General features: G+C 32.9%; 1 protein-coding gene across 4 annotated transcripts in view; it reads right to left on the reverse strand.

Annotated features, from left to right (window-relative positions):
• Positions 1–12246, reverse strand: part of Mapk10 (mitogen-activated protein kinase 10) — a 184036-nt gene that overhangs the window by 162597 nt on the left and 9193 nt on the right. For 3 of the 4 annotated variants that reach the window (XM_071614822.1, XM_027939799.2, XM_071614821.1), the window contains exon 2: positions 3073–3242. In XM_071614822.1, coding sequence (XP_071470923.1) covers positions 3073–3242 — 170 coding nt within the window. Of the gene's footprint in view, positions 1–3072; positions 3243–12246 lie in introns of those variants that run through there. The other variant, XM_027939802.1, reaches the window with a different exon arrangement.

Consider the following 12246-nt stretch of genomic DNA (forward strand, 5'->3'; position numbering starts at 1 on the left):
GAAAAAAATACATTAAAGACCTAAATTACAATAAATAAAGCAAAGATAACTCAAAACCTAGGTCAAAGAAAAGAAACAAGGAAGGACAAACCAATCTGTGTCAGAGAAGAGGGTCCTCTGATTGTAGTGTCTATATACATGATAGAGTAGAAAGTGAGAAATTCCATTCTGCCTTTCATCTTTCTCTTTGCCAGCCTGAATATGATTATGTTTCCCTCATCAAGGACTAATCATTTTAGAAATCTTACAGGTAAAAATTTTGGAATTCAGTTATTTTTTTCATTGCAAATTTGCTGATAAATTTGTCCTAAAACTAGATTAAAAATTCAGGGATACTTTCATTATTAACAGATGTTTTCAGTTATTATACCAAAGACCAAGAATTATTTTCATCCCATAAAAAAGGAGAAATAGAAGCCCTAAATATCCCATAAAACATACTATAAAATTTTTAGTATAAGATTTTTCAAATTTTTCTGTGACATTTTGTTAATTTCTTGAGCAAAATGCTGTTTTGAATCTATTTTTTAAGTTGTTAAGAGTTCTATCACTTTCTCTTCACTGGCAGTCCTAATTTTCCATGGAAGCTTTTTTAGAAGGAAAAAGAAATTATCCCAAGAAGTATTTGGACATCTACACTGAGAATGCTATTCAGGAAAATTTTCTTGTGTCAATATTCTACAGTTTTCCATCAAAGAAAGGTAGCTAACCATCATTCAGTTTTCTTCATTCCCTAGTAAAGTTAGGAGTTTTGCATCACTTATTTTAATATTAGAATCTTTGTTATATCAGGTGTATTAGAATTATTGCCACAACACATTATCATTAACATAATTGCTTAAACAACACAAAATTATTATCTTAGAGTTCTGAAGGTCAAAAGCTCTATATGGGTTTCACAGGCCTAAAATCAAGATGTTGGCAAGCTGAATTAATTTCTACAGGTGCTAGAGGAGAAACTGTTTCCTTTCATTTGGGCTATTGGCAGATTTCAATGCAGTATCATTGTAGGACTAAGTTTTCCATTTTCTTGCTGATAGCTACCTGATAATCATTTCCAGCTTCTATTAGCCAACCATATGTTTTGGCTCATGGTCCCATTTCCTCCATCTTCAAAGCCAGAAACAAGGCAAGTCTCTCTCATGTTTCAAACCTCTTCTCCATCTGCTCCTGTTGTATCTCTTTGATCCATTCTTTGGCTTTGCTTTTGAGGATTCATGTTATTATATTGATACAACCTGGATATTCCAAAATAATCTCCCAATTTTAAGGTCCTTAATCTTAATCACATCTGTCATGCCCCTTTTACTATACCTGGTAACCTAATCAAGGATTCTGGGGCTTAGGACCTATGTATGCTCTTTGGGGTAACCATTATTTTGCCTACCATACCATGAATATATTTTGAACCACAAGATGTTATCTCATACCCGAACAATAAGAATACGTAAATAATTACTGAAAATAAAAATGTATTTACATGTTTACCTATTTTAATATCCTTGAAATGAAAGGTTTGATCCATTTTTAAAAACACTAAAATGTTCTACCTTTCACATTGCAAAATTAACTACTGTTTGATAGTAGGAAGTTAGTAATTTACTAGGTGAATTTCAATAATACCCTTGGTATATTTGTTAAATTAGCCTTAAATTTTAATGTTAGGATTTAGTAAGTACACTAGCAGTGCACTTCTGCATTCACATCAACCAAGCATTGATATTGAAAATAAACTGTTGCCCAAAAAAAAGCAAATCAAATTTTCAAACTTTCATGAAATTTAAAATGCAGTTTTGAAAAATATTGAAAAGTATTCATTGCTATCATTAAAATAACTAATATTTTATATGAGTAAAACGGAAGCATAAAATAAAAATATTTTTAAATGTTTATTTCATCATCATCCTATTCACCCCATCAAAGTTTTTGTGCTTTTAATTAGACCTAATAATTAACTTAGAAGTAATTAATATTATAAATATATTACATAAATATCATTTATAAGCATATAAATATGTAGGGCATATTTTCTCAATTTTTACATATTAATATGAACCTTCAAAATGGTTGAACATTATTATCATTATATTTAGCATTATTCATACTAAATATATTTTGTGTCAGGCACAGTGATGCACACACTTCTGTCATCCCAGTGGCTCAGGGGCCTGAGGCAGAGGATTGTGAGTTCAAAGCCAGCATCAGAAAAAGCAAGGCACTAAGCAACTCAGTGAGACCCTGTCTCTAAATAAAATACAAAATAAGACTGGGGATGTGGCTCAGTGGTTAAGTACCCCTGGGTTCAATCTCTACTAACCCTCTAATACATATATATATATATATGTGTGTGTGTGTGTGTGTGTGTGTGTATAGATAGATAGATATCACATAATATATTTAAACAATCTAAAAAATGCTTATCAATTAACCTGATATCATTACTTTTATAAGCATTTTATAATCGCTAAATCAGATTTAGATTTGTCATGACTTCAAGTAGCCACTCAAAATGTTATAAAAGAATGATTGTAAGGAGCCTAGAATCTTTCCATTTGGAAACATTAGGCAAATTTTTTAGTACAACTTTTTTTTTAGATAGGTAGCTAAATTTTAAACATTGAACTTTAAAAGTCACAAGAACATTTGAGTCATCATTTACCCCTCGCACATAATATAGGGGGATTTATTTACTGTTATCTTGAGACAGCTTTTCATTTCTTCCTGTGAAATATACAAATAAAAAATTCTAAATACATTAGCAACAAGTAGAAACCTCTGGGTCTTTTGATTTCCTTATGGTGTTGTGTAATGGATTTTTTTTTTCTGGTGACCAAAAAAAAAAAAAAACAAAAAACATGTCACAAGTCAAGTTGTACAAATTGTTAGCATGTGGGCAATGAGTGACAAATGATACTCATAATTTTATTTTTATTCAGTGGAATGTATTTTCCCTGTAAATTCATGTTATTTATTTATTCACGTTTTACTTGTGCATGTGCATCCAGTAGATGCACACACACACACACACAGCATTTTCCCTTTGAAAGCATGACTTAAATTCATTCCACTTACCAAACTATTCCCTGAGCCCCAGAGCCAATAGGCTTTAGATTCTGGTAGCGCTTGAGAACTGTGAAGGTTGAGTCTCCCACTTCCACACTGTAGAATTGGTTGTCCACTTTGCTTTTGCTCATGTTGTAATGTTTGGCAATATATGACACATCCACTTGTTTATCAAATCCCTGTTTTAGAACAACAAAAACATGAGAGTAGGAAATAAGTAGAGTGATAATAGATGCAGAAAATCCTGTTGTTTTTTTAATGATTACTGATACTTAGCCATCTGTCATCTAGTTCAGATAATTCACATAGAAAAAAAAAATGTGTATTAGCTCCTGCAAGATTATCTGGTATAAAAGAGCTTTATAATGCAAATAATTTTAACATAAAAACTATTTAAAATGAAATAGACTTAGGTTTAATTCACATATTCTTTTCTAAAGTCTTTCATTGAAACGATTAATTTATGACGCAAGCACATATTGAACATTTACTGGTCTCTAGGACTATATTAGATAGTTGAGGATTCAAGTTAATAAGATGGTGATCACTGATAATATGTCTATTATAATAGTCATTTGAGAAAGAACAAAAGAATATATCCACAAAATTTTCTCAGAAATAACTGAGATACAAACCGATGTGTAGCTCTAATTATTTTAATTAGATAAATTTGAATTAAACTGTCTTGACTTCATTTGTTCTCATTACTACCAAGAATGACATTGTCCTTCATTAAGCAAAGAGTTAGTTCAAATTAACCTTATTCTAAGATACCACATAACACTTTATTTTTTTGGAAGTTTAGATTTTAAATTTCTCAGTTATTGCCTTTTCTGTTTATCTTTTTTTTAAAATATTATTTTTTAGTTGTAGGTGGACACAATACCTTTTATTTTTATTTATTTTTATGTGGTGCTGAGGATCGAACCCAGGGCTTCTCAAGTACTAGGTGAGTGCTCTATGGCTAAGCCACAACCCCAGCCCTCTGTTTATCTTTAAGAGAAGTTCATGTATCAATTCTATTCAGTAATTGAAGAATTTGTCTTGAATCACTATATAGATAATTATTCCTCTTTATATAATCTAAAGACTCATTACCCATGACTATTAACTACTCACACATGCTCTTATATTGTACTTTAGGAGTAAATAGTATGGATTGTAGATCTAAAAGGAACCTCACAGACTATCAACCAACCTGTCTCCTGTGGTACACACTGCTGAATGCCTACACAATAGTTACCCCTTCTTCTTACTGATTTTGTTTAGGTTTTAAACTTCCACATTTTCTGTGAGTCCTGCCCAACCCTAGCAATTGAAAACTTGAATAAGTCATTGATTCTCATTATAGAGTTGGCATTAACACATTGGGGACATTTGGGCGATTTGTTGCATGTTTTAGAATGATAGGAAATATGGCTTATATTTATTTGCCTTGTCAAAAAATGCTGGTTGGCCTTCAATGAGTGGAACATTCCCACACAGTAAATAACTTCACACACGTCTCACAATTTTTGAAGGTCCTGCCAAATCTTTACTGAAAAACCTACCAACCAAAGAATTTTGTGTGTTTTTAACATATGCTAACTTTTCTGAAAATCTAATTCTTATATTATTTGAAAGAATATTTTAAATCTCATGAGGCTCTGAATTTCCAGGTTAGTCATGATATCATTTTTCTTGGAAAGTTTTGTCATTTCATCTCTAAATAAAAAATCTTCAATAGAAGTACTATCTAATTTTCACCTGATCTCCTTGGAAAGAGCATAGCACTGATAAGTAAATGAGGAGAATCCAGTGGGACCATTTGAACATGGGTAGTAAAATCTATAATTTCAGTGTGAGAATCTTAAAACTTCATATAGGTGAGGCAGAGGTGAAAGTATAACACCAGCTATGATTGGGTGAGACATGATAACAACATTCAGTTCAAATGCACACAGGCCTCAAAGAATAAAGTGAACTACAGATTAGAAACCTATGTTTGTACAGAAAGCTGAAAATTTGGGTAATTCAAAAAATGCAACAACAAAAGACCTGAGATCAGGAAGGCAGTCTATGGAGCATGGAACAGGAAATATAAAAAGACTATTAAAAATCAGGGCAAAGCAAGCCTATTCAAGGAGACAACAACAGGGTTTAGAATTTATACAATTGGTGTGGACAACAGTAGAAACAAGTACATCAGTATTTAAACAATCCTCAATTTCAACCCCAGTACCAGGAACTGCTCTCCACACCATGGTCCATTTCTACTCTAGGATTGTTGGCAGGAGTAGATGAGTCTGATTAAAATCCTACTTCATTCCTAAGATAAAAAGCAACTGGACCTAGAATATCAAATGCTGTCACCTGCCTGCCAAACTTAATGTGGGATACAAGAAGTGACTAACTTACCATTTGTCATGTCCTGACGCATTTTTACAGTCCTTAATATTCTGGTCATCCACAAAATCCTTACCACATATCAGCCTCATCAAAACATCCCTTTTCTTTTCCTCCACGTATTCCCTACTCTGTTGAAGAGTGGCTTTTCTGAATGGGCTGCAATTGTGATGTGCTAATCACACACCACGATCTTTATGTTCCACCTCCTGTCTTAATGCTATATCTTGGTACCATCCTCCACTTTGGGACTTGGTTGCAGCTTTTCTAGCTATGGTCTTAGTCATCATATTGCATTTGAACCAACCTACTGGTGTTCCTCTTCTAACACTTTTATACTTATTCAAAGAAATCAAGAGAGTTCAATGCTATTTCTTCAAGCTTACTCTAACAGATATTCTATTTAACATTTACAACTGTTTAACCCAACAAATTCTGATGTTATGCACATTATGTGCCAGATACTGGATCTGGCACTGAAGATAAATGAAAATAGGATAAGATCTCTGTCAAGCATGGAGACAGACAAGCAAGCAAGTAGTGAAAATATGGATGATATATATTCTGTAGTAAAATAAAGAAAAGATGCTGGGTATAAATAGGAAGTAGCCATTAAGTGCTTACATTCATTCATTATCAATGATTCAATTACTTTGTATAAAGCAACTTATATATGCCAAATAGCTAGTATAAAATTGGTATTATTTGATGGGAAATTTGTTTAATGTTTTCTCAGACTAACAATATCCCTGCACCACCATTCTCACTGCTTCTCAGATGAGTGGGCATCTGTCCCACTAAAAATCATGGACACAATACCCTGGAGGTCCAGATTCTACAAATACAGGTTCTACTAGCTAGGCAGTCGAGGTGATTCTGATTCAAGGATATGAGTCTTTGTATTCTCAAAATGGATTCTGCCTAGAATATCAGTATGAGCATCCTTGGATATAAATACCCGTTTTGGGAATGTAAGTACCTCTACCCTGAACCTATGGAATCAGTAATTCTGGAGGTGGAGCTCAGCAATTGGTTTTAATAAGTGTTCCAAATATTCTGATACATTTTAGAGCCACACATTGAAGAGGAGATATAGCCTGAAAACTGTGAAACAGATGATATTGGAAATATTTCTGCTGTGGAAATATGTAGAGAATGCAACACTTACTTACAACAGAATTAATATTTCTATATCTGAATCTGTACCAGGGTACATATTTAGTAGCTCTAAATACTGCTAAATTCCATTGTTCATACATACAAACTGCAAGCCAGAATCCAAGAAAGAACAAGGATTACCTTGAACTTCAGGTTCAAGGATTTCAACTGCCCAGACCAAGGATTGACAAAGTGTCTTTATTCAGACAAGTCAAAGATTGAGTACATGATGACACAGTGAATCATTTTATCTCAACAATTGTTCATATACCTAAGATGTATCCAGGAATTTTTTTCTAATAAATAGCTAAAATAGGATTTTTCATTTAATGGGAAAATTTTATATGTGGACTTGATTGTCCTTTGGGTCTGTGATTAAAGAAATTACGTAACTGAGAGTATAGTTCAGTGGTAGATCACTTGCCTACCATGCAGGATGCTAGTTTCAATTCTCATAACCAGCAAAAAATGTATTTCAGAACATTTTAGCAATACATTTATCACAAATTTTAGCAATACAAAAGTTTCTACTCAAAAAAGAAACAAGAAAATTATTTAAATGAAATGCCCAAATCCCTGATACATTTTTTAAAACAAAATAAAAGTAAAAATCCCAGAGTGTATAATATCTCACATGGTATTGAAATCATTATTTTAAGTTTTATAAATACACACAAGTACATATATATACACACACAAATTAATTAAACTTAGGTAAATCTAGAATCTAGAAGTTAGAGGTACATTCTTGAAAAGTATCTTAATACATTAGTAAAGTCTATTTTGATTATATGTGGTAAGACTGAAGATAATAGTACTGGGAATTTTCTTGGACTGATGTCATAGCCAAATCTTTGATGGCAAGTATGTTGTGTTGAAGAGCTTCCCCCAGATCCCATCTGTGCCCCAAGCTCATAATTAAATTGAGTTTTGAAAAATTTGAACATATTAATAGGGTATACTTTATTCTTCGTCTTCTATGCAGTCGTCTTTATCATAACTGTAATGTTCAAATACAAAATTTTCTCTACAAAATTTGCCTATGAAAAATGCTTTAAGGACACCCTGGAAAAATATTATGAATGCTAGAAATAAATAAATGCTAAAAATAATGAATGCTAGAAGTCATATGACTTCTATGATATGTCTCCAGTTATGTTGCAGTTTTTCCTGAGTTCAAGCCATAGGACTCAAGATAGTTGGGGTGATTTAGGTGAACAATCAAAACTCCATGCTAAGAAGACATGATTAGCCAACAGCTTAGGGCAGAGATTCTGAAATTTTAACATGGAACAGAACTAGCTGGGCAGGAGGAAAGCTTATAAAACAGATTTCTGAGTTTTTCTGCAAAGTTTCTGATTCAATAGGACTAAGATAAGGACCAAGAATTTGGGCCATATCTTGAAAACTACCATCTTAGAGAAGAGTATATAGGAGATGTTATCAAAGAGGAGGAATGGGAGAGGCAAGACCTGGAAGCAACACAGATCAGCAAGCAAGCAAAGGCTGTGGAAGTTGAAAACAATGAATGACTCCCCGTGATGTCAGTTTCTCCTTTGCAGCCCAGATCCCATGTTCCCAGTGATGTGTTTTTCCATCTTGTAGGTATAACTCACTACCTGATCAATGTTATTTCTGTGAGCTCATGAAAATAATCTTTTCCTTATCAATTTATTTTCAATTTACACAAAAATATTTGGGGAAAATTATGCAACCTATGGGTATTTATAAATGTTTATCAAAATGGAAACTATCTTTCTAGAAAATAAAATTAATATGTTAAGAGTTAATTATAAAGGAGAAATATTATAGTTTAGAAAATTATAAACCACTACCATGGCAACTTTTTAAGATCAATATTTCATTGATTTAAATTACTTTAAATGTATTCTTCTATTTAATATTAACTTTATATTTAAATATTTAAATGACTACAATTATTTCTTTTGGGATGTAATCGAATTTTTTTTGCAAAAATTCCAAGCAAACTCATTTCCTACCTATCTTCCATCAGCCAAAAAAAATAATAAATTTTCAAACTAAATTAAAAGACTTTATTGCTGCTGGCATTTTGGTAGGCAGAAAGGAAATCTGAATGTAATTTGTTCTGTGAAAAGTCTGCGTTTGTACAGACCTGTAAGAAAGAGCATTATGCAATATGTTCCCATCATCAATTCAGCTGCTAGCCTATGGCTATGGAATTCTGCAAAGAAAAATGTCCCACATTAGTGATCTTATCCTGCAGGTTTCCAAAGCCTTGGCTGCACTTTTTTTCAAATATAATAACCTACATTCCAGAAGCACCCCCTCCTCATTTTCATCTGGGGATGACATCCTCTGCTACTGCTAGTCAATTACCTAGTAGAAAACTTTGAGGTTTAAGAATCTTTTAAGGTTAAGCTTTCTTGGTCTCTTTTGAATGATATAGTTGAAAATAGTATTGGCCCTGGATCAGTTCTGTGCTTAATAGCTGTGAAACCCTGAGCAAGCCATTTTCTTCTTTCATTCGTTATTTATATCCTATATAGTTCCATAAAGGATTTGTGCAACTCACCATAAAAAATATAGGAACAATAAACCCATTAAATCCAGTTTTAAGAACAAATGTCAAATAAAGCAAGCTGAAAGATTGCAGTTTTACCAGAAGACTCAAGTTATGAATATCTACTGCTTTGAGCACAAAATGTAATATACTTGCAGCAAGTCAAAGGAAAAATAATGACAACCACCACAAAACCACAGTGAGTGGCAAGGTCTGGTTCATTAATTTCATAAAATGTATCATACTAATGCATAGGAAAGATAAAACTTCACTAGCACTTAACTTCAGGAAGAATATATTCAATCATCCCTTATATATGAAGTCTGGAATCAAACAACAGTCAGTAGATATAATGCATTTTAATCAAAGACAAAGAAATATGTTTCATATGACTTCTATGATATTAACTGTCAGTAAGGCAAGGGGTAAAATAAAGGTGAACCAGTATTATTAGTTACTTATTACAGGTACACTCTGTAGTCTGTTAAACACTAAAGTTTATGCTCATAACACATGAGAAAAGTAGCATACAGAACTGTTGCTTAATTGGATCAAAATCTTAGTATTAGTTAGTGGTACTAATTAAAATGAATTAAGGGACTGAGATTGTGGCTCAGTGGTAGAGCATGTGTGAGGCACTGGGTTTGATCCTCAGCACCACATAAATAAATAAAAATATTGTGTCCATCTATATCTAAAAAATATTTTAAAGTAAAAATAAATAAATAAAATGAATTAAACTTTGTCCAACTCTGTTCTTTTTTACTAAACTATGTACTCAGTTCAGCTAACATCATTTATAACAATGAAATGTTTTCCTAATGATGAGGTGAATGAGCTACAGAAATAGAACTTATAGAAAATTATGAGAGATTAACAAATAGCATGTCTTTCCTTACCAACTGTTCTATTTATCAATTGTCTGAATCTACAATTTGAACTTAACTACACATTAAACCAATTTTGGGTTGAAGTACATAATCTTGAGTTGGTGACAGAAAGATGAATGTTTGGAGCTCCCACAAAATATAGAGTTTGATTCCATTAATTTTTGAATATTTATTGAGCACTTGTTTGTGCTATACAATGTGGAGAGTGCTATGGATGAAAAAAAAAAATGATCTCTCTCAATAAAACCTTCAAGATGAATTAGCTACAAAATGCATTTTCAGAGAATCAGCCAGTCAATCTGGATAGTCTTCTGCTGTTGCCATTTGCATACTAAAAACTTATCAGCCCAAAGTTATGGTTCTACTTTTTTTTCTTTTTTATTTATATATGACAGTGGAATGCATTACAATAAGAATGGTTTTACCTTTGACACAAATGATATTCTGCTCTATATTCTAAAATTATGACCATCAGATTGAGTTGCTTCAAGATGCCACTCTATGATTGTTGTATGAGTCAGCAGAAACAATGTTTGCCATTGCATTTGTTGTGGCAGAAAGGCATGCCCTCAATGCACTTTAAATCTGAGTCAAATTATTTACAGATGAGTTTTAAAGGGAGCAATTTGAGATTTTATTTGGTCAAGAGTACATTTCCCTACTGTTCCTTAAAGTGTGATTCTCTAAGGAGGATTACATCCTGAAATCTATTTTTACTTCCATATTCATTAGCCCAGAGATAGTTACTCTATGGAATCAATGGCTTATAAAAAATCACCAACCTAGGTGCCCTTCAATAGATGAATGGATAAAAAAAATGTGGCATATGGAATATTACTCAGCAATAAAAGAGAATAAAATCATGGCATTGGCAGGTAAATGGATGGGATTAGGGAAGATAAGGCTAAATAAAGTTAGCCAATCCCCAAAAAACTAAATGCTGAATGCTTTCTTTGATATAAGGAGGCTGATTCATAGTGGGAAGGGAGAGGGAGCATGGGAGAAATAGATGAACTCTAGATAGGGCAGAGGGGTGGGAGGGGAAAGGAGGGGGCATGGGGTAATTAATGATGGTAGAATGTGATGATCATTACTATCCAAAGTACAGGTATGAAGACATGAATTGGTGTGAATATACTATGCATACAACCAGAGATATGAAAAATTGTGCTCTATATGTATAATAAGAATTGTAATGCATTCTGCTATCATATATAAATTGAAAATTCTACATAAAAATAAATAAATAAAAATAAAAAAACAATCATACAACAAAAACTTTGAGACTCAATTTAGATTTAATCATTATTTTAACTATGTGAAGAAGCATTTAATAGTAACCAATACTGAGCAAGTATGGCTTCTGCCTGCATATTCTTCATGTGTGAAGGAAGAAAACTAGTACTTCTTGAATCCTCCCAGGCACCAAACTAGAATTAACATTAGGCACTGTACTGGCTGTCGAATACATCATTTCAAGTAAGAATGAGCATTCTTATTTTACAAGTAAGAAATTCTAGATGGAGAATTTCAGCAATTGATAAAACTTCAGCTTTTCATCTATCTGCATCTTGAAGAATCTTGACTGTGAGGCTTTGGGCAAGTTCTATTTTATAAGTTCTACATAAAGCTCTCTTGGTACAGGTTATAGGAGATGCTCAAAGATTATTGTTACTCTAGATTTATAACTATTATTGAGAAGTGATACAACATTTAACTAATTAGCAGTTTTAGAATTTTTTTTATAAAAGTTGGCTAAACTTTTAAGCCACTGTGCCAATCTAAGACACTGTGCTACTGCTATAAAATCTACATATTATTAACAAGGTGGAGAATGATCCAGTAAGAAAATGTTTTTTCTGTTTCAATTTGTGATACAGACAGTGTTCTATGAATATCTATGTGCTCCACTGCATTTCCCAGCCTCCCTTGCAGTGATATTGAGGCCACATGATTGATACTGGCCCATGAACTACATGCAGAGACACCAGAAGTCAGCTAACTGCAAAGGCAGTTTAAAAGCGATGCACCCCCACAGCTCATTCATTCCTACATCTGATGTCTCAACCAGCACATCACCAGAGTACAGGAGCTTAAATTCTGATTCACAGAAAGGCAGAAACACAAGCTCTTTGAGTCATCAGACAGATGAAGGTCCTTGCTAACATGAACTTGATTTTTTATGACAGGAAATGAACTGTTTTAAAA

The sequence above is a fragment of the Marmota flaviventris genome, chromosome 7 (assembly GCF_047511675.1).
Source record: "Marmota flaviventris isolate mMarFla1 chromosome 7, mMarFla1.hap1, whole genome shotgun sequence".
Lineage (NCBI taxonomy): Eukaryota > Metazoa > Chordata > Mammalia > Rodentia > Sciuridae > Marmota > Marmota flaviventris.